General features: G+C 35.9%; 2 protein-coding genes across 2 annotated transcripts; one reads left to right on the forward strand and one right to left on the reverse strand.

Moving 5' to 3' along the window:
- Positions 1-7,386: 7,386 nt before the first annotated feature.
- On the reverse strand, positions 7,387-13,348 carry LOC120637472. Its single transcript, XM_039909335.1, has 4 exons — positions 13,160-13,348; positions 12,473-12,626; positions 9,079-9,339; positions 7,387-8,331 (listed from the first exon to the last, which is right to left on the reverse strand). Exons 2-4 carry the CDS (start codon positions 12,593-12,595, stop codon positions 8,245-8,247), a joined length of 471 nt encoding a protein of 156 aa, XP_039765269.1. The 5' UTR covers positions 12,596-12,626; positions 13,160-13,348; the 3' UTR covers positions 7,387-8,244.
- A 1,207-nt stretch (positions 13,349-14,555) lies between these two features.
- On the forward strand, positions 14,556-20,452 carry LOC120637109 (mitochondrial uncoupling protein Bmcp). The gene is made up of 6 exons (XM_039908759.1): positions 14,556-14,945; positions 15,288-15,435; positions 16,248-16,452; positions 17,083-17,340; positions 19,211-19,300; positions 20,278-20,452. Exons 1-6 carry the CDS (start codon positions 14,882-14,884, stop codon positions 20,395-20,397), a joined length of 885 nt encoding a protein of 294 aa, XP_039764693.1. The 5' UTR covers positions 14,556-14,881; the 3' UTR covers positions 20,398-20,452.
- Positions 20,453-24,061: the final 3,609 nt, after the last annotated feature.

The raw sequence follows: 24,061 nt of genomic DNA on the forward strand, positions 1-24,061 counted from the left end.
AACTACTGGGTTATATTATATATTCGGCATATTTCTGTACAATTTTTTATCATAATTTTGAGATAAAAGTGTATTTTGATTATAAATATTATGTAATTTTGCTAAGATGTATTTTTTCTAGTCTATAATATTTATAAACTTTGTCAAAGACTCTATAAACAGTGAGATTACGGCTAGAAGGTCAGACGACACACGTATTGCGCCAATAAATTCTTCATTTCAATTAGTCTGAAAAGTGCTTCCACGTTCGTTGTTCGTGGTAAGTGACTGTGGTAACTGCATTCCATATCTTCTGGCTAGCAATTCTGGTCTAGATAGGCCGAAAAAATAGCCTAGTATTATTTTTGTTACCAACTCAGTGCCACATAAACCGAATTAAAGTAACAATTCCCGTGTTCGAGCCATTTGGGAAATTATAACTTCCGAATTTTCTCTGATCTGGTCTGGTGGGAGGTTTCGGTCGTGGCCAGTTACCACCCTACCGACAATGACGTGCCGCTACGCGATTTAGCGTTCCGATACGATGTCGCGTAGAAACCGATTAGGAGTACAGGTTTAATATTACTGCCATACCCCTGACAGGTTAGCCAGTTACCATCTTAGACTGTACCATCACATGTATCAATATATGTATGTTTATTTAGTTAAATCATAATATTTTACCTATATACATATATATGTATGTGGTACCACATACCAATTTCCTATAGTATTTTCTCGTTAGCCTTTGGTTGCCTGGAAGAGATCGTTATATAGCGATAAGGCCGCCAAATTGAACTTTCTTATTGTACTATTGTATATGTAGCTCTGTGAATTTTCTCTGTGGTGTACAATAAGTGTATTCTTCATTCATCACGTTCCCGCAGGTGAGATATCACTCAAGCCCTTGTCAGCAATCTCACCACTTTAAGTTGAATTTTAAAAACAGTACCACGATTTTTGGTCGCTTCGATCCGGCCTGGCGTAAATAGATCTTTAGGACTCCAGTAGGGCTAGTACAGGCAGGAGACAAAAATTATATCCTCCGATTATATACCCTGACAGGGGATATAAATTATATCGGTGGTAGAATCACTACAAATAGACAGACTTGACGTTTCAAAAGTGCTTATATTAGGCCTACTTGAAATAAATGAATTTTGAATTTTAAATTTATCTCCTGTCAGGGGATATAAGGGCCACCTGCTAAAGCAACATGGAGTAAGAGAAGTTTATCCCCGTTTATTATTACATATATATTAATTGGATATTATTTCGTCAAGGGTTGATAAAGCTGTGGAAGACGATACATATTTATCCTTTCCCCGGGGACATAATTGTCTTATGACCATGCTAGCCGTGTAGTGCACGTACTAACATCTCACTGACTTTTAACTATTTACAATATCCTAATGCGCTTTAAAAATGTATTTAATAGTTAACGAACACAATTTTATATTGTTACGCCGCCTCTATATGCAATTATGTATATCAAACAACTTGTAAAAAGCAAAGATTAGTTGTAAGCTCAATTATTATATTCGCGGTTCACCCACCTGACACGTACCTCTGCGTGTACTTACTATTTAAATTATAAGTATAAATATATTGCAATATGCTGTAGCCCGCATTCTTTACGGTTTTTACAAATCCTGTGGGAACCGCTTGTTTTCCTGGGATATAAAGCATACTTTTTTGCATTTATATAAATATTATAAATGCGAACCGTAAGAATCAAATCAACTTGATTTTTGGCATAAGAGTTAGCTAAAAGGACGGAGAGCAACATAGGCTTATCCGACGGCCCATTTGACAGCCCGTTGGCGCAGTGGGCAGCGGCCCTGCTTTCTGAGTCAAAGGCCGTAGGTTCGATTCGAACTGGAAAATGTTTGTGTGATGAACATGAATGTTTTTCAGTGTTCGGGTATTTATATGTATACTATAAGTACAACAATTATCTTAGTATCCATAACACAAGCTACGCATACATTGGGGCTAGATGGCGATGTGTGTATTGTCGTAGTATACTCGTTATTTGTTTGTTATCCCACAAAAACAAACGGTTCCCACGGGATTTGTTAATAATTGTAATAAACACGGACGAAGAAGCTAGCAACAGCTAGTGTTATTATTAAAAGGAAATCATTGGTACTCAATATTACAAAAACCAACACGACAAACATTTCAATGTTAACTTTTTATGTTAAGAAATAACTTTAATCGAAGATATTATTATCTAATATAATAATACGTTTTACATCGAAAATTAAATTTTATTTTAGTGCACATAAAGCTAGTGAAATTAAAATCAATTTTTTCGTAGCTTTGCTAAGTATATTTAAGTGGTGATAAAATATAATCACCATAATATGTATTATAACCACATTAAGATAGCTTTAAGTGTAAAATATATCCGTCCGGAACTCCACCCGCTCAGGCTCGTGTCAACTTGATATAATCAAATATAAGTTAATGTGTAAAATGTGTATTTATATAATAATTTAGATATTGTACAAAAGTAAATTTGTAGTTCCATCTCACGAAGGCTGGTTACTCTCTGTGGTAACCTATAATGTCTGTGACCAATTTCCCGTCATCTTTCTTGGTGTCGCCAGGAATACGCGTGCATTCTTTATCAAAACTATGCATAAATCTCCTTATTGTATCATATTAGTATGAATTTCGGGCAAATCTTAAATTAATACAAAAAAAGACAAGTTATACTTAATATACCTAATAGAGAAACATCGAATGTCTCCGTTACGTTATGTTTTGACGAAATATGATAGAAACCATGAATATTCACGTTTTAACTTTAAAGTTTTAAATTCCAATTATACGCTCCTTAGCAACTGTCCTAGGTTTTTCATACATACTCCATTCGTCTAATTATCCCGTGGCATATATGCTATAAAAACACCAAGCGTATGCATCCACATAAAATCACAAACAAACATTCGTCGTGAGATAGAAGATACGGTTGAATCCCACTGTTGCCCAGCAGTGGGATGGCTTTTCACAAGAGATGAGTACAATTGGTTGTTTAAAGACTTATAAAGGCGCAATTCTTTGTTATGTTATCGCTTTTACTCACTGTCTGTATATCACGCCAAATTATTAAGCAGGAATTTATTGTGACGTAATTGTGAAATAAAACTTTTAAGTAATAGTGTATCGTTTTATTTGGACAAGTTAACAAAAATATTTTACATAACAATCTTTTAATTATTTGGAGCTATTAATTCATACCATAGAAAATAATTAGTTTTTGTATGAAATTCTTGCTTAACGTGATTTATATGTTTTGGAGGCTTACTACCATCGATTAAAGCAATATAATTTGAATATTTTTAAAGCTCTTGTTAGCGTTTGCTTTAAACATCAATGTTTATTATATAAACTGTCGCTTTAACACGTTGACTGCTGCCTAACATTAACAAATACGAGTGCGGCAGGATTACACGCTAGGCGTGTTTTCAGCACTGGTGAAGCGTTTTCGAAACAGGCGCTACGAGCATGCGGCCCCACACGCCTGGCGTGTTTAAACTTATCGCGACAGCTATGCGGCCTTTACGCAACAGGTGTGTTATTACATCACTCGTATTTTCTCATTTATTTATTGAACAACATAAAAACCCAACACTTGTCGCATTTGAATAGCAATTTGTATTTTTTTGTTGGATAAAATAGAATAAAACTTTAATGTAGTCAACACAGATTTTCTTTTTTTCAAAAATAATCATTTTCTAAAGAGCTTTAAATATAGTGGCTTTACATCTGGTAGGTACACTATTTTACTATATTCAAAATCGCGGCAACGTCAACCTGTGTGTAACTTGTGAATGTCATTTACGAATCATGATAAATAAAAAAGTAAAAAAACAGTATTAAATACCTACTTACATACGAATGCGGATTGCCGACAGAGAAGCAAATTTTAAAATAATATGCATTTTAAATATAATAATCCTTCCAGTAAATATACAGAACCATTGTTAAATTTACTTTTAAATTCGAAACAATAGTAACTAATTCCTGAGTAGTTTATTGGTACCGCTAGCCGCACCGATAACGTTTATTTAAGACGATAAGAAAAAATAAGGATGCGGATGCATTGTTTTGTAATTCTGTCGGTATAATGGAATGCAAACCGATATTTATAAAATAAATTATTGACGATACCGATACCAATGAAAATAGTGCAGGCGAACTCAGGCGTACAGATATTAAAAAATGTACAAACAGACTTCAAACTTATGTTGCGGATACCTTTATTGCAGAAAAACATTGTAGAGTATGCTAAAATATAGGACGACGATCCTATATCGATATCAATATCTATTTCGCGTCCCTATAAAATATTTTAAAACAATGCAATTATCTAGGTGGGTATTATTTAGTGATCGATGGTATTATACTATTGTTGCAAATATTTGGTCGAAAACATGTTTTTTATATGAACTTGTTAGTTATACGTGTGATGGTCGATTCTCTCGATGGCATGGGAATTATTAAGAAAAACACTCATGTATAATGATTAGATAACTCACAAAACAACGAATTTTAAGTAGGTATACTGTCTAATATATAATAAAACGTAATTGCGTTAACGTTTAACTAATATTTAATAAAACGTACTTGCGGTAACGTATAACACACTTGTTGCGTAAAGGCCGCTCTAACAGTATATTTAAACAACACAGCGTTTGTGTTTGCCGCACTCACAGAACGCCGGAAAAACACGCCCAGCGTGTTCGGCCGCATCCTTGTAGGTACATTTATTTTAACACGCCTAGCGTGTTCGAGCCGCACACGCGTTACGTAGTTTTCAAACACAAACGTTGTGTTTTCAGCAGCCAACGTGTTAATACAATATTGGTTTAAGCGACTTTAGGCTCATTCAAAAATATCTTATAAAAATATTATATTTAATATATTAAAAATTGATGCATAGCTGTATTAACACGTTATAACTTATGTATTAAGTATATTATAGTCAAATAAGTCTTTACATGTTTATAGGCACTTTAAGTTGATTAGTCTTTTATTAACATTTTACTATACATTTCTTAATATAAAAAATGTCATTAATTAAGTGTCAAAACAAGAACTTACACTTAAAATCTAACAAATACTTTCCTTATGACAACACAATTCCATCATATTTTTAATTATAAGTGAGAAAAAGAAATCGTAAATTTATGTGAAACAATTTATAAACTCTGTATCGTTGGACAAAATTGACCCCGCCCCTGGTAAGCTTGGATCTTTTAAAATACGCAACAGATTTTATTGCAGTTTTTAGCAAAAGATAGAGCGATTCAAGAGGAACCTTACGAGATAGATTTAATTAAAGTACTACGTAACTGTATTATTGATTACTTCACGTCCCGCATTAGTACCTATCTTCATTAAACCCCAGCGAAGCCGGGACGGTTCGCTAATATATACAACGTGTAATGGAATTAAGAAATACTGTTGAAGGGCGCATAAGGAATCACCCTGTAAAAATATCATATCAAAAGAAGCATTTATTTTTCCATACAAACTAATTCAAAACATTCTGTTTACTTATGACACGTGAATAGTGCCTACGCTACGCGACACGTACTTGTTTGTTTTCTGCCAGTAAAAACAATGGAAACGGTTTACTCAAAAACGATTAGCGTTTCGGTTTCACAGATAAGTCTTAGAGACGGTAAATAATGTACCCGTAAAGCGTCTGAAATATTATTTTGGTTTTGATTTACACGTTGTGTATAAGAGAATGAAAAGAGAGAGGGTAAAATGTTACTCCCAAAGTTTTTTGTATAAAGGTATCCAAAAATAATCATTTAACTTTACAATAATTGTGGTCCCTTAACATTACTTTGTATAATATAAAAAGTCTACTTCACATAACCCCGGTAGCGACCTAATGTATTTTAGCTGGTCGATAAATAACTTTTCCGAGGTTCGGAAGATTTCTAGTATGCAAAGGCATTTCTAATATGAAAAGGCACGCTTTCTGAAAAATATTATTCACTGGTCAATATCGAACATAATTGCATTATTTAGTCCTACACATAAAAGAACATAATCACAACTTTCTCCATAAACTAGTTATAACATTTTAAAACTATTTGGTTCAACGATGGTACAAAAATTCACTGGTACAAAAACTTAAAATATTTTGGTCAGTGCTTGTACGTTAGTGACTCGGTGACATTGAATGACGCCGCGTCAGTGACGCTGCGCCTAAAAGTCTAATGTAAAGGCATTTTCCATGCTTCGATAGCGGCACACAAATGGAAATCTGGGTTAACAGCTTGCGTTTCACGACTAAAGTGCCAATATCTAATTCATTTGTGAAAACTATATAATGTAAAGTTGCGTCAGTTTGCTTTCCAAGCTAGGTACCACGGTCAACGGAAAATGGCAACTACCAAATAGAGAAGAGAGATCGGTGACATTTCATGATTCCTACTATAAGTTAATATCTGTTAATAACAGTGTGTCGAAGTGTCGAACAATTTAGAGTTTACTCTTTGGGTATCGTACTAATCTGTACTCTTTGTACTATTAGCATTAGGCTAATCTATACCAATATTATAAAGCTGAAGAGTTTGTCAGGTCGCGCTAATCTCAGGAACTACTTTTTCGAATTGGTTTTTTTTTTGTATTGGGTAGTTTATTTATCGAGAATGGCTATATCAGTCTACGACCAATAGGAGAAGACAGTTTTAATCTGACACCGGCGCATCTTTAGATGTTGACTTTACAATGCACAATTGATCTTTTACTCGTAGTCCGGTTCAGTTATCCGGTCAACCGGTATGTCCATGGTACGGTTAACTAGACAATGGAACATTTCGTTTTATCCATGGTACAGTTGACCGGACCACGGAAAGATCTAGTGCATACGCTCGACAACTTAAACATCTGGAAGCGACACGATTCAGTTAACGCGACACAACAGTCTAATTACGAACTAGTTTTTAGGTAAAGATTTAAAAAATTATATTTAAAAAGATTATTGATTTTTTGCTTTTTTAAAAATAATGACTTTTTGCATAAATTGGAGGTATTTAATTGAATACTAGCGTACCCAGCCCGCTTCGCCGGGCTAGATTTTGCTTTATTTTATTTAAACAATAAACTTACATCATTAAATTTTTAATTTAAGTCTCATAATATATTAAATCATTTATTTCACTCCGTATTCATTCTTTTCTATTCTCTTCTCGAGCGGGTGAAGATCATTATCTACACCCGTGTACACCCAACAATAGAATATCATCATAGTAAATAAAAGCTGTATTTGACAGTTCAAAAATAGGAGTGCTGCGATCGTCACCAAACTTTACAGGATTACTCGCCAGGTCAATCCGGAGATTCCCTGAAAGTTTAATTGAAATCGTTCCAGCCGTTTCGGAGCCTATACGGAACATACCCATACATTTTCTCTTTTATATATATAAGATAGAAGTATACACTTGATCTCAAAGTTCGGATGATTTAACAATTACGCAATAAAAAATCATTTTCCGATGACCGTTTAGGTTACATTGATAAAACATAGTAAGACAACCATACTAACTAAATTAAAAAAATATATAAAATAACTAAATATTTTGTGCATTTAATGCACAACCATAATACTTAAAAATTACTATAAATAGTAAGTAAAAAAATTAAAAAATCCACGCGAACTTTTATCTCGCGATTTTTGAAAGTGACTACAGAGTTCACGCTTAGAGCATTCAATATTTATTATTCCGAGAGTTCTCTGTATAGACAGACTTCTAAAATGGACAAAAAAATATTCGTGCGAATTTTTAATACCCTCCACACCACGTTAAATTTACATCAAACCACAGATATTTTTGGTCCGCAATTTCAAAACGCAAGTGCGAGTAGCAACTCCATTATTTCCCAAGTGTTACAGACTTGCGAAAATATAACGAGCGGATTTTTTTTTTGTAATGCCGGCTAGCTCTTTGAGCAGTATTATTTCAATATTGTTGACGTTCTGTTTCAGAATTATATTTGCCGTAGTATCAATATAAAAATTACCTATAAAACTGAAAAATAAATTGGATTACAGTTCACTTCCTTACCACTAAAAGTTTGGAGGCTGGAATATAAAGATTACTTGGTTGTACCAAGCACTGGACGGTACATAGATAAACTCCGTAATCCGATTGTAAAAATTAGGACTTGTGGTTGAAACAGAATAGTTGGCAATCCTAATTTAAGCATAAGTCTGTAGTGACAATAGTGACGTCACTGTGGAGGCAGACCTCTCTTCCACGCCTTGTATTTCAGGAAGCAGTCCACCCCGTAAGCAATTATTGAACACAAACCGAAGAACTGAAATGGGAAAATTAAAATAACATAAGCTACAGCTACTAGAATTGTCTGTATTTTTATTACATTTTTCATGATTATTTGGTAACATTTAAAGTCACCCATGAGTTGAAGAGCAGTCAGTCTCGGTTATTGTTACTTGTGATAATAGTTATTAAAGCCCACCAACCTGCATTGAAATAGCGTGATGGATCTATGGTCAAAAACTGTCTCCCCAACGAGAGAAGAGAAGAGAGAAGCCCAGCAGCAGGGCTAGCACAGGCAGGAGATAAAAATTGTATCCCCCAATTATAACCCCTGAGAGGGGATATAAGTAACGTGTCCACCTTTTAAAATACGGGAACATGGAATAGGAGAAGTTTACTCCCGTTTATTATTAAGCATATATTATTTGGATATTATTTCCACTTGTGCGCCAATGCCCTGAGAGTTGATAAAGCTGTGGGAGAAGATAATTTTTTATTCTTTCCCCTGAGAGATAATTGTCACCTGTCCATGCTAGCCGTGCTGTAGGACATTAATAAAATAAAATAAAATAGTACTAGTTCGCTGCTAGTAACAAAAGTGGGTTGGGTTAGGGCAAGTTTCATCTCAGTATTAATTCTTATTCAAACTAATAGTTTATCATATTTTACATAAATTACATAGCAGTAAAACATTTTTTTTTAATGTTTTATATGGCTTATCATAACTTACCCCCCCCCCCCCCCCCCCCCCCCGTAGCTAGTTCTATAATATAATGACACATACCCCAACAGCGTATCCCGTATTCTCGCCGATCGTGGTCGCGAATATTGACGTGCCAACAAAAGCCAGGCTCATCACGCCGCAGTACACAAACTCGCACTTGAGCCAGGGTAGGCGGTCGTACTTCTCCACGAAGTGGAATGTGTACATCAGCAGTAGGAACCCCGTGAGGATGTTTCCGCACCAGTACAGGATGTTATAGAATATGGCTGATAGGAACGCCCATGATATCTTTATGCATATAAAACCGGCTATATTGCAGACCTGCAACCAAAATTTTTTTTTTAATACGACAATACACATATCGCCGTCTAGCCCCAAAGTAAGCGTAGCTTGTGTTATGGGTACTAAGATGACACTGGAAAACACTTATGTTCATCCCACAAACATTTTCCAGTTGTGGGAATCGAACCCACGGCCTTGGACTCAGAAAGCAGGGTCGCTGCCCACTGCGCCAGTCGTCCGTCAAAATAATTACAATGTCATATATCGTAAGTTGTTAATCACGCTTTCATCTTTTCATAATGTCAAATTATTTAACTCTTTATTTGTACACCACAATGAAGTTAGGAAAATAAAAAAACAATAGAAATACAAAGACAGGAGTAGAATACAAAAGGCGGCCTTATCGCTTAGTAGCGATCTCTGCCAGGCAACCTTTGGATTCGGACAAGATGAGAGCGGACAGGTGGTGTAAAATTAGGGGTACAGTTAAAAGAAAGGACATCATATAGTAAGGTGCCTTTTATCTATAAGAAAGTAGGTAGTGCTTCTGCAGGGCTAGCACGGGCAAGAGACAAAAATTATATCCCCCGATTATATCACCTAACAGGGAATATAATCAACGTGTCCACCTGCTAAAGTACGGGAACATGGAATAGGAGGAGTTTACCACCGTTCATTATTACACATATATTAGTTCGATTCCCGGCAAGGGGGTCTGGTCTGGTGGGAGGCTGTTTCCGTGGCTAGTAACAACCGTACCGACAAAGACGTGACTTGCGGTTTGGTGTTCCGGTACGATGTCGCGTAGAAAACGATTAGGGGTATAACTACCATACTCCCAAACGGAATAGCCCGCTACCATCATAAACATCATCACTTACCACCAGGTAAAGTGGTAGGGGCAAAGCAGTGTAAAAAAGCTACTCATCAATTTAAAAGAGATGGAGGGTTGTAACTTTATTATCATTATTATTTTATCCTATCCTTTATTCTTAACAATGCTTAAAAAAAATAAAAAAGACCTAAAAATTTATAAAAAAACATTATTAATAGTATTATTACACGCACCTTGTGAGTGATATTGACTATGGATTAAGTAAAAGTTATGTTTTATTGGATAGAAGCAGGCGTTACTTTGCGGAAATCCATAATACATTATGAAAATTAAGCTTAATACTCCGCGAACAGCAGCAGAATCTGTATGGTGTAATTTATAATTACTTCAATCCCTATACTCCACACCAAACAGATCCTCGGCTAATTGCTAACAATTATTCATTGTAAAGTCATCTCCTGAGGATGCTCCGGTTTCGGAGCGAAACGTGCGTAGAGGGTACATTGCCGAGGATCTGTTTATTTTAATTTTTTAATTTAAGCTTAATTTTTATAATAAGTTGTTTTAATTTGCGCATTGGATTCTGATATTACATAGGAGAGCACGAGAAATTATTCTTACTATTTTTGCTTTTAATTTAATTTATTTATTTTTAACAGGACAAACTTCAATGTTTTGTATATGGGCTATAAACTGTAATTTAAAATTATTAATGTAAAGACAGTGTTTTGTTGGTATATGTAATGAAATAAATAAATAAAATAAAATTAAACTTAAACCGTCCGGCTTTTAAAAATAATGATTTGGATTTGCAGCCAACAATCTAACCATAAACGCAGTGACAACCTATTGGTTAGCTTTGTGGTGGTGGTTCAGCTTCAGCCTATCTTACAGGAGGACTGAGTTCAATCCCCTGCACCTTTAAGAGTTATGCAAGTTTTAAATTTAATAATAATAAACCTGGCGTTATCACTGATAGCAAATATGTATGCATGCAATGTATATTTTAGTGTATTAATCTCTATGTAACTTAGTAAGCATATTAATGCTGTTTTGGCTCATTGCTTTTGTTTTATATATTTATATTAAGCTCATAAGCTCCTACTCAGGGGCTAAAAGCAGCTGCTTCAACGTCGTCGTCGTCTAAGACTACTATCTGTCTTTGAGTGAAGTAATTTGGACAAATATCTTAATTAAAGTGTATTATTTGTAAAATATAATAAATAAATAAATAAATATACTACGAAAATACACACATCGCCTTCTAGCCCCAAAGTAAGCGTAGCTTGTGTTATGGGTACTAAGATGACTGATGAATAGTTTTATGAATAATATACATAAATACTTAGAATATACGTATAAACACCCAGACACTGAAAAACATTCATGCTCATCACACAAACATTTTCCAGTAGTGGGAATCGAACCCACGGCCTTGGGCTCAGAAAGCAGGGTCGCTGCAAACTGCGCCAATCGGCCGTCAATTTTTAATTATATATGTATTTATATTATATTTCAATTATATATTATATATGTATTTATATTGATATTATATTTTATATGTATATCTATTTATATTTGAATATATATTAGCTTTTCCTTCTGCCAGAGGTTGCCTGTAAGAGATTGCTTGCAGCAAGAAGGCCTTCTTTGCATGCCTACAATTTTTGTTCTGTTGCTTATTCTATATTTTATGTATATTTCAATGTTTGTGTGCAATAAAGTATTTCTTCTTCTTATCTTGTACACGGGCATGAGAGTCTATTTCGATAATAAAAGTAAAGCTTTATCTATTCCATCTACAAAAAGTTTGTTACAAACTACTTGTGTTAGTTTTTGGTTAGTGTGATTTTCAATAAATTTTCAAGTTAGTGTTAGTATGTTAGTCCTTATGTTAGATGGATTCCATAGGATGGGTGAAAGCCTCCTCCATATCCTTCCACACTTTTCTGTCTTGGGCAGCTTTCATCCACTCTGTCAGTTTGTAATTTAAGCACATTAAAATATCACTTGCTTTAATGATGAACAAAAACATTGTGAGGAAACTTGTATGCCTGCATCCATAACATTCTCAAAGTTTTGTGTAGTCTACCAATCCTCACCCGGCCAGTGTTTGTCACTACTGGCTTAACCCTTCTCATTATGATAGGACCCGTGCCCTGTAGTGGGCTATGGGGGTAGTTATATGAGGTAATGGGTTAATTCATATACCAAATATAACAATAATAAACAGCATCTAAGACTAAATGGGCTCTCCAAGACATGACCAATACTGATTTTCTAGTTATGGGGACTGGATTAACTAATAAAGAATAGAAACACATAGAGTTTGCTTACCAATGCTATTATCTTTACTATCCCAGGAAGTGACTTGAGGTATGCCTTATCAAACCGTAACACTTTCTGTGGTGGTGCGGAGGCGGAGCTGGGCGCTGTGCCATGTGCCATTTGGTCGAACATCGTGAATTAAACAATATGTTTGTTGATGCACCTGGAGTAGTGATTAGATATAATACAGTAAAGATTTGATAATCTAAATCAAAACCTACCTACTCATATTTGGAATGTAGGTATTGATTATACTATTATACTCTTTGAACAATTTGTACAATAAATGTACAAATTTAGATCAAAAATACAATGGAAAATGAAAAATTCAAAGGAATAGGAAAATTTACAGTATCTTCACATTTATTGTTTATATTATAATAGCAAGACAAAAAGTGGACATAAATAATTTACTTTTTACAAATGGACACAAATTAGTGCCATCTCACATCATGGTTAACTACAATTTATAGCCTAAGAAATACATTTCAGCCAGGTGGCTGGGTCAATTGTGAAATAGAAAAGAACAATTAAAGTTTCTTTCCTTCTACTGCTTCTTGGTAGAATCTGGCATTTGAACTGATGGTAGTCACCACAAACAAACAGACTTGTTTTTCCAGAAATGCATAATAAGCTTATTGTTATAAACAATTAATAACGTTTCTTTGACAATAAAGAGTCATGTAAAAAGTTTACCTAAAACCTGTGTCAAGAATACGAGTAAAGATAAGATTCCAGTATCTAGAGAAGACTGATTTAAGAGTAAATTAATTTTTCAAGAATCAATACAGCGTCGTAACTTGTAACGAAGTTGACGTAATTATAACATTATAAAACTTTTATTAATATCTCTTTAATAAACATCTAATTATAAAAACAAAATTCTAAACATTTACTGGTCCTCAATCCAAACTATTTACTTACTATTATGTACTCTGCTGAAAACTCAAACTTCTACTTCAAACTTTTTTTGTTTTTATTCTTTGCCATAGGGAAAAGGCAAAGGTATATTGCCGTACAGTGTAGAGCTCAAACTTCAAAGTTTCAGTCACATCTCACAGATTATTTATATGTGAGACTCTGTGTCATATTTTCATTTCAATTATGTCTTCTTCTTCTTTTGCTTTTTTTGGCTTTTAGGTGTGCCAAATCGGCACACGTTGTATTTTGCCAATGTCAAGAATACTTGGAAGATCCTCAAAGGTTTCACTGATGCAAATGAATTCAATATTTATTTACTGGTCTGTGGAAGTTAAGTCCAATAAGCCTGTACTTTGCCTAGGACCTAACCTAAGCTTCTTATGCCTAGACTATGGAGGGTAGAGGTAAGCAGGATCATCTGTGTATATGAAAAAGTGTCGTCAAAATGTATTAAATTAGGATGGCGCTACATTTGCATCAAGGTAACTCTTAAAAGAAGCGCCAAACCAAATATTGTTAGAGTAGGCTTGAAAAATAAACAAGGAAGTAAGGTTATATTTACTACAATATTTTGTACAACGTAAGTTGTTGTAATTCTCAATAATTAACTACTTTAGTCGATAATTTTTATTTAGCGCATACAACTGGACACTTTTTCAACTTTTCTCCCATATAAGATGACTCTCCTAGAGGTAACTACCCTCCATAGCCTAGACCTATGCCCATAAACCAATAGTATGGACAAGGTATGTACCTTTACCTTTACTATTGGTTTTTCTGTATTCTCAGCATTCTGTCTATGTCAAGTCACAACCCACAGGTTAAAAAAAAATACGAACCTAATTAAGAACCTCCACCTTTTTTAAGTCGGTAAAAATTTGACTTGATACTTCAGACTTGATTGTACCGTGTAGTAGTGATTGTAGTAGTGGTTGTCCAAGGAAGAATCGAGGGCACCAGATCACGCGGAAGATCGCCCATGAGATGGGCTGACCAAATAAAGGCTGCAGTGGCTGTCACCTTACATGAGTGTGCAAGAAAGGCAGCTGCCAGAGAGGAGTGGCGACGAATAGTTAAGCGTGCCACAACCCTTAAATGACGACCACGACCGCTCTGACAAGAGCGAACCGACTGAGAAGAAGAAGAAGTAGTGATATTGAAAATTAAATTTCGAAAAGTTTCAAAAAGTGTCGATATATCGATATGTTTTCACAAACCTAGACTGCTGGTCTGAAGTCAGAAGTCAGGCTCAGACCGTCAGATTCCGAATTCCGATTTGTACTTACTTGTTTTCATATTTTTTTAATAAATAATGATTAATACGAGATTATTGTCATTAAATGAATTTAATCAATAATTTATTTATTTTTGAAACTGGTGATTGTGGTCCTTCATAATAGCTTAGTATAAATATGAAATAAAAAGTCCGGTGCAATCAAGAAACTTCGTCTCATTATTTAACTTAAATTCTGTCAAAACTCCAAACATTTCCATGTGATGGGAGATAGGGACTGGAGACCGTTTATTTACGGCGGCCTCGCGTCGATCGTCGCCGAATTTGGTATGTCTGAATAATAATAACATTCTAACCTCGAAAATAAGATTTAAACTTATTTATAATAACTTTTAGTACAGCTACCAATACCTTGACATAGTTACGTTTTCCATTTAGTGTCTTAAAGTATTCTACAATTTTATTAAAGCAAGGGATTGCTTTGAATAGGGACTCTAAGCTTTGAATAGGGAATTTTTAGTGTGCAATTCATATAAATTTCCTGTTATTGGCATTTTACTGTCTTTTTGCTAACAGTGATTTCATAACACCGTCTGAGATCCTCAACCGAACCTGTCAGTTGTCGTTGTGTTGTCAATTTATAATATCAAAAAATTTTGGTGAACTCAGGCACATTCCCAATCGATACCACAAAGACGCGTCTTCAGATCCAGGGTCAGAAGATAGACCCACGTCATGTGCAGTTGCGGTACACTGGAATGGTGGACTGCTTTGTGAAGACCTCACAGCAGGAAGGCATCAAAGCTCTGTATTGTGGGTAAGGTACTTCAGTCTGTCAAAATATTATACATATCAACCAGTGGCGTGCATAGAGGGTATGCACGTGGTATGCAGATGATATAAAACGAAGAAAATCTCCAGTGCGAGTTATAAAAAACCTAAGGATAGGCATTGTAAGAGGTTTAAAAAGCCTATCCTTAAGTATTTACAACTCGTACTGGAGATTTTCTTCAATTTTCGTCATCTGCATACCCTGTGCACACCCTCTATGCACGCCACTGATATCAACCCATTACTGGCCCAGTACAGGCACAAGTCTTCTCTAACAATGTGAAGGGTTTAGACTGTGGTCCACCCCATTGGCCCACTGCAGATTGTTGGATTCATAAATAAAAAATATCCTAACATAAGATTTTTTTAGATATGCACTTATACAAATGTAGTGAGCAATATTTATGTAGATATCTCTTCAGAGTAAAACAACAAGTGTTCTTTTTCATCAGTCTTATGCAAATGATTGGAATATTTTTACAACACACACAAACATTATGTGCAACATACAATTTAGACATGTAAATTTTCTGCTCTTCTACACAGTATACCTGAATCCACCTTCTTTTTGTTTGACTACCTCCTAAGGGGTGTAGTGTTCTGTTAAATAGCTTATAACATACCTTAAGAATATAGCTATGCAAAATAATTGCTAAAATGTTATTGTCCATACAATTGGTTAGGAGTTTTTGTAACAGAACTATGAGACATAATGTCCGTGAACTAAACCCCTTTGGGTTAGTTGTTCAGTGCTAGCCAGGTCTGTAAATCAGTTGGAGTATCTGAAAAACTCTACAGGATCTGGCCCGCAGTGCTCCGGCAGGCAACGTACGGGACAATAAAGTTTGGCACATACTACTCACTGAAGAAGGCGTTAGCAGCTAGAAGGGCCGATGGGGGTTCCAAGGAGCACCTGCCGACGAACACGTTTTGTGCGGCCTTCGCTGGCGGGCTGTCCAGCGCCATCGCTAACCCCACTGACGTGCTCAAAGTGCGCATGCAGGTGAGGCGCTTTCTGAATATCACAGCATTATAATTTTATAAATTACTGTAATGATAATTTGAAAGGAAAACTAATGTGCCCGAACTTAGAAGTTGAGGATTTCTTGTAGAAAATCGTTGCTTTGCAGTGCATACTGAAAACAAGAGAGCGAAGCATTTCGTTCATGTCGATAGGATATTAATGATATAGGATGAGTGTTTCGATTGCGGTCGGATGCGTGTCGGGCAGGGTTGCCAGATCGATTCTTCTTGTTATCGGGATCAATAACCGATTTTTCGGGATTTTAGTGCTTTGGTCGTATTAATTATACGTAATATATTAAGTAAACAAACATATTTTTGCATTGCACTGTAGATATAAGAAAAAAAAAACATAGTAGGTATTTGTGACACATAATATAAGAACCGAACGAGCATGTTTATTGTTTTTGTTCTTGCCATAAGTATTTATAATTTTTTTTGCAAGTTCCGTTCGACGAAAATGTAAACTTAAAATTATCGAACTTGTTTTACGGGAGATTATTCGCTTCGTCGGGAGTCGGGAGGGGGAAAAATTCGGGAGAATCCCGCCAATTCCCGCCCGACTGGCAACCCTAGTGTCGGGGGGAACTAACGCAGTGGCCGCGGGCAGATGGGCGACGAGAAGCGCAACCTGGTGCGCTGCTTCGCCGACATGTACCGCCTGGAGGGGCTGCGCGGGCTGTGGCGCGGCGTGGGCGCCACGTCGCAGCGCGCCGCGCTCATCGCGGCCGTGGAGCTGCCCGCGTACGACGCGTGCAAGCGCCGGCTCACGGCGCCGCTGGGCGACGCGCCGCTCAACCACCTGCTGTCCAGCCTGCTGGCCAGCCTGGGCAGCGCCGTCGCCAGCACGCCGCTCGACGTCATACGGGTGAGCCCGCGCGTGGGGGTACACGTAGTGTACGATCGAACAAGTGTGCTTTACTGCATTTTACGCTCGGCAATAAGTGCGCGAGTCACTAGCGGGCGCGATAAGGAAACCAAGAGTGTAATGAACAATGCACGTGCTAAAAAAATATAGAGAATGGAAGGCCCAGGTATTCAGATATTCACTGCAATACCCACAATGTTCAGGATGGCACTTAGATCTTTCATTAATTAACAGTATTATTGAAGCTAAATACCTAGTTTCTTATCAGTAATCATTTATTTTCATAACTATTATTCTTCCTTCCTATTTAAGTATTCATTTTATAAAAGAAATCTTTAAAGCCCACCAACCTGCTTCAGAGCACTGTTGTGGGTCTGTACTCTATAAACCTGACTTCCCAAGGAGTGAAATAAAACAACTGGACTGACTCTAATACTGTATATTAAGCTTCTCTATAATTCATATTACTTGTTACCTTCAAATGACTCTACAACCAGTTCGGAATGCTGTCTTCGGCAGAGAAGACCACTGGCAAGAAACTCTACCGTTGCTCTTTTATTCAATCAATTAATACAACTTATAAACACAATTACAACATTGTCATATGCAATAACGCTAGGCCCTTTGATACAAGACATATTTTAAGACAGTTAAAACATAACTACTATTATCACTTATAACATCAGGACTTTTGGAACAAGTTGTTTGTATAGAGCAACCTCTGCTACATAAACTATCTGTATAAAATAATGCTAGGGCTCCATATATGATACCTGAATAACCCAAAGGATATAAGAGATATACTTATCTGATGCTACATCAGGTACAACCATAGTACCAACAACTTTTAACAACTTATCTCAACTCCATCACCAGTATATACGACTCTTGTTTTGCCACAACAATATTTCGTTAAGTATGTCGTTTCCATTATAAATCATCTATTCCCAATTTGTAACGTTCTATCCACAATACTTTACTTAATCTTCTATTCTCAATTCATTAATTTAAATCCGTCCTCACTTTTCTTTGCCGCCAATCTAACTTGTCAAACTCGCGTCTCCCGCCATAGATCCTATACTTTTATTCGACAGTCTACTAAAGTCCATTATTCTATTTTCAATACATTATCAATGAGTATACAAACTATGATTTGTTGATATATTTAATATAATCATCGGGTTTAACATAGATAAAGTGCTGTAATTCCCTATTTCCTAACACACGCGCGTTTCATACGTTGTTTTTGATCACACTTGCGAGAAAAAAAAGGGTAAAATTTTATAGTTCAAATGGTGCTGATCGATAGCATATGCTACTTTAAAAAATACTCAAATCTCTATAATATTTGAAGTGTTCCCTTTATTTCACTTACAAAAAATAAATAAAAAAAACAAACCTATTTATAAATGAAAGATTTCTGAGGTAACAAACATGAAAAAAAAATACCCCGAATTGTAAATTGGTTAAAAAAATCTGTTTTACTAAATAAAATCAATATGTATGTTATATGTATGAAGATGGAACAAACTTAATCGGGACATTATAAATAAAACTCAAGTGCAGCAATGTTAAATAAAACACGCGTGTTTAGTATCTTAGACTATGAGCCTTGCAACAATATAATAAGGTCCACCTTACGAGCCAGTCGTTGGTTTCCAAACCACTTCAGCTTACTTATCTTTTGGGATGTGAGAGTCACTTTGGTTTGGCACGGTTCCTCATTGCTTATTGAATGCGTCCCACAAGAATAGCGGGAGATATGAAGCTCTGGGTATCTACGTTATACACTAAAGGGTGTATTGTTGCACTATATAACAACTTTACACGTTATAACCAACATTTATAAAATGTAATGCATTGTTTTCAGACACGACTTATGAACCAAAGAAAAATGAAAGATCACATAGCCAAGGCGAGCGAGAAGGTGTACGTTGGAACCGTTGACTGCTTGGTGCAGGTGAGGAAGAGTTCAGTTGCTGACTGTACTTTGCTATCACCTTAGAACCTTCCGTAAATGACTAATGCCCGTTCACATTAAACCTAGGAATCGCCTTAATTAGATATTCGTTTTTCTAAAAAAATATAAATCGATATCCATAATACGAAAATGAAGAATATGCAAATACAAACACAAAATACCATAGCTTGTGGCAAGAACCATAGACAAGTTCGTCGACAACGACAATCGATTTGTGAAAGGTATGCCTAGGAATCTCCTTTGATTAGTCGTTACTTACTTAGGCATTAAGTCTTGTGCAACGTTAGTGAAAACGGGCATTAATGTCGCATAATATCTGGCGCATATTAACTCATCCAAATAAACTATTACTAGGATTAATAAATTTCCAGTACCGAGGAGTAGCACTAGCATTGCACAAGCACAATTTGAATTTAGATCGCCACATGTATACAATTGTTTCATAAAGGTTAATGGCCAAGTCAAAGGCCAAGTATATGGCCAAGTCAATGGCCAAGTCATTGGCCAAGGCCAGTAAATGTGAAGCACAAAGCACGCACGCACGCTCAATACCCTGTGAAGCCCTGTCTCCTGTGCTAGTTTAAACTATGTTACAGAAGGCGGTGTCTTCCCTATACCTACGTTTGACAAATTAACAGGCAAAATTATTTAAAGGTAAATAAAGAAATGAAAAAAAAATGATACTAATTTTTACGGCGGGTGCGTTGGTACATTTGATAAGTGTTTCGGTGTGCGCGTGTTTGTGTGCGTGTGTGTGTGTTTTTTTTTGTGTGTAGGAAACATTTTCATTCACGTGTTGATTGCGAATAGCACATACAATTAATTCAATAACATTTAATTTTAAAGAGAATAGTCTGAATTTCCACAACTTAAATGCCGACCACGTGCGCTCTGCCAAAAGCGAACCGAGTGAGGAGTAGAGAATCCGCGGGGGGTAACCTGGTTGTTTCCCGCAGACGGTGCGCAGCGAGGGCGTGCTGGCGCTGTACAAGGGCTTCGTGCCCACGTGGCTGCGCATGGGCCCCTGGAACATCATCTTCTTCATCACCTACGAGCAGCTCAAGCGCGTGTACTAGCGCGCGCGGGCGGAGTCGCGGCACAGAGCTGTGCGCAGCGGACACTGTAAATGAGGTACGTGAACAATTACGTCGTATGCGCTTCCGGATCGCACGTCGCGCTGGTTTCGCCCCGCGATACTACTTTAATGTAATCAGACACACGCTGTGACTTTTGTTGCCTTAAAATGGCGACCGATTTAGTCTGTCCAGTGTTTAATATTCAGAGAGATCTCAGAGAGAGAAAAACTAGTACCATAAGTCCGTCCAGTGTTTATTATTCTTTTATAGTAAAATAAATAAGAATAAAAAATATTCCATACATTTCCGCAGCTTCACCCGCGTTAATTCGAAGAAAATACCGACTAAAATTTTAAATCATTTTATCAGGTAATTAAGCTTTTTTTTAGGTAAATCACGTTATGGTCAGAGAGAGAAAAACTGTAGTACCATCCCCCCTCTCATGACCGCCCGCCGTCATAAATCCACGCGTGGTGGTGCTTAGTGGCGGACTTATTTTAAATTTATGACATCTCCTGTCTTAGGTCTTATTGAAATCAAATGGTGTCAGGAGCTATTTACTAGAAAATTAAATACTTATAATGAATAATGTATTTGTTTGTATAAAGATTAATACAGTGTTTATAAAAACACCTTTGCAAATAATGCCCTTGTTATTTTAAACCAATACGATTACTATAAAGTTTATAGACAACTTCAAAAGATAGACGTGTACTGTCGCAGACTTTTTTTAGAACCGTTTACAAATAATATATATATTATTTTGCCTATGTTATTATTATTATGTACAAATAACCTATACATATTACTGTAATTTTGTATTAGAATTATACAGTAGTTTTTTTGTAAAGAATAACAAGAATCCATACATCCACGCATCCACGCAACCATCCTTACGAGCAGGAAATTAATTATAAATTAATTAATTCGGTTTAGAAGACACACCCTATAGCGAGTGCGAGCGATGAGATGCGCCGACATTGCGAACATTCTTTTAAGATCAGCTGGATTCAAACTGTATTTAAATATTCAGTTTTATATCTAGCCTGCTACAAACTATTAGTATTTTTATAAATAACTTGTTTCAGAAAAAAGTGATGGGGTCGACTGGAAGCATAGCTGAATGTTAGAATTATAAGCTTTAGTTTAAAAACCTATTGTTTTAGTTTAGTCGCTATATTTATTTGTATACTAAAGTTAGTTTTAAGTAGAATTTTTTTCAATTTTACAGCCGGATCTGATGTAGGGTTTGTACTTCAATAAAAATATAAGGTCGTTACGATCTTGTGTCTTTAGCATTAACATATACTGCCTGGAAGATTAACGCTACACCGTAGTGTTGTTTGTTTACAAGAAACATTTTCGCTAAGGGAACTGCTGTACAGTGATGATCACTAACGTTTTGGGTTGTGCGCACTTTAGTTTTTAAGTGTTAAATTGTAGCTGTGACGTGCGAAGCTCACGCGGTAAGGGCACTAAGTGCATTTACAACGTTTCCTATTTACTATACTATTTTATAGACTACGACTATTTTCTCTTATTGATTTCGGTTATATACATTTTTGAAGTGAGTAAAAGCATTTATTTTGGTTTACAACTCTTCGACTTGCGCAACATTTAATATTCGGTGTCAAACAATCAGCGGGCCAGTTGACGGTTTGTGCAAAGCTAACTTCCGCGACGATACAAAGTTTGAATCGGACTATGTTACTGTTTTTTTTCTAATAGTTTTACATATTTTATCCTGTACCGTGATATTGTTCTTAATTAACAATAATTCACAACAGCGATGTTTTCTTTGTAATATAATTCGATAGTAAAAAGGGTCTCGTGTCTTCCAAAGTCAAATATAAATTGGTTGTCTGTAGAGTCGGTTTACGGGCGATAATTTTACGTGATGTGCGTTCGAGTAGAAGAGAGATAAATGCGTCGCAAGCCGAACGCCGGAGGCCGGTACTGCCTCTCTATCGCCTGTTCCGCGCTCTCGCCTGCTCACTGCTCAGGTGGAACGTGACAATGAGTCATGCTTTATCATGCGTACAGCCGGCGTTCATCGATTTTTAAGACTATCACGGCAAAAGAGAAATCAAAGCTACAACCTCCTATGATATTTTATAAAAGTTTTTTAGTACTTTCCTTCCCAAGAGTTTTAATTATGTCCCTAGTAACTGTAAAATAAAATTTATATGAGCATTTATTTTCAACTTTTTTTATACGGTATATTATAATACTATAACGATATATAATAGTTATACATTAGAGTATTGCTTTACCAAATATAACTCAATTTTTGAGTCCTCAGACTTCCAAATATATAATGTAACCCACGATACGTTGTTATTGTTACACATATATTTTAAGAATCAGTCGGTTAGGTTAAACTGGGAAACACGTTGGTAACGCGGCCAACATCACGTGTCGCCACGCGTATTGAGTCGAATCAATTCTATGAGTTTAATAGTTTAAGCAAGATTACCAATACCATATAAATAAAGCCGCAACCCCTCCGCGACCTTACTGGCGCTCAGTGGTGAGCGCTGTGGTATACGTGGGAGGTCCCTGGATCGATACATTTAGTATTTTAACACAATATTTTATTTGACTGACTGAGACTGTGCTGGCGTGAGGATCATCATGTGCCTGTTCCGCAAGTCACAGTAACTATCGTTTTCTAAAAACGATATTATTGCTATGTAATCTAATGGCATTATTGTTTAACAAGGCTAACATGTAAGTGTGAAGGCACACGCATCTTGTTGGTCTGTGCCAGCGTCTCCGCCAAACTATTTATCCATAAATTACATCAGTATCGAAATCATTTATTCTACATTTGTTGAAGAAACGACACTAACAGTAGAAAAAAGGTATTCAATACATTGAAAGTTTTATTATAACGCAATATCTAATTAAATAAAGTTTATTTAAATATCACAAATAAATACATAATATCGTGAATACAGTTGTCAGGTCTCTCGCAAATATACGTACCTTACATTTGAAATTGTTGACCATAGCTAACTTCAGGGTGTCGTTTTTAACTTTTAAGTGACGGTGTGCGCGCGCATCTTTAAATTTATTGTCATAACTTTCCCTAACGCGCCAAAAGAAGTATAACTTCAATATTCTTTACCATATTTCTAACTAAATGATTGTCCTCTTTGAATGATCCTGTAAAGTTGTCCAGACATAAAACAAGTTTAAGTTACTTCTAAAGAAAATTTAAAGTACGTTATTCTCAGGTATTTATTACAATTCTGGTATAAATTTAAAAAAAAAAAAAGGTAGTAGTAGTATAAAAGTACTTTGCTGAGTATTTTGGTTATTATATTTTTTTTTATTACAATTCATAGTAGCAGACTTATTATGGTTAATTCTGTTTAGTCTAAGTTGCCATACTAAAGAATATTTGTATTACTACGGAAGACGGAAAACTGATGTAGACTAAAAAATTATTTTGATGTGTTTCCGAATATCCGCCGATTATTTGCTTGGATTGCAACAAACATGCATCAAACATCAATTGTGATGTCTCATCTTTATGCAGCCGATAGTGGAGTAGAAACTTATGTTTTTTAATTATTATATTTTAAGGATAAAGTGTAAGCCTGGGATTAGATTTATTTGAATTTGGTTGTCACAAAAACTAATAAAATAAGATGATTTA

Source organism: Pararge aegeria, chromosome 3 (assembly GCF_905163445.1).
Source record: "Pararge aegeria chromosome 3, ilParAegt1.1, whole genome shotgun sequence".
NCBI classification, from domain to species: domain Eukaryota; kingdom Metazoa; phylum Arthropoda; class Insecta; order Lepidoptera; family Nymphalidae; genus Pararge; species Pararge aegeria.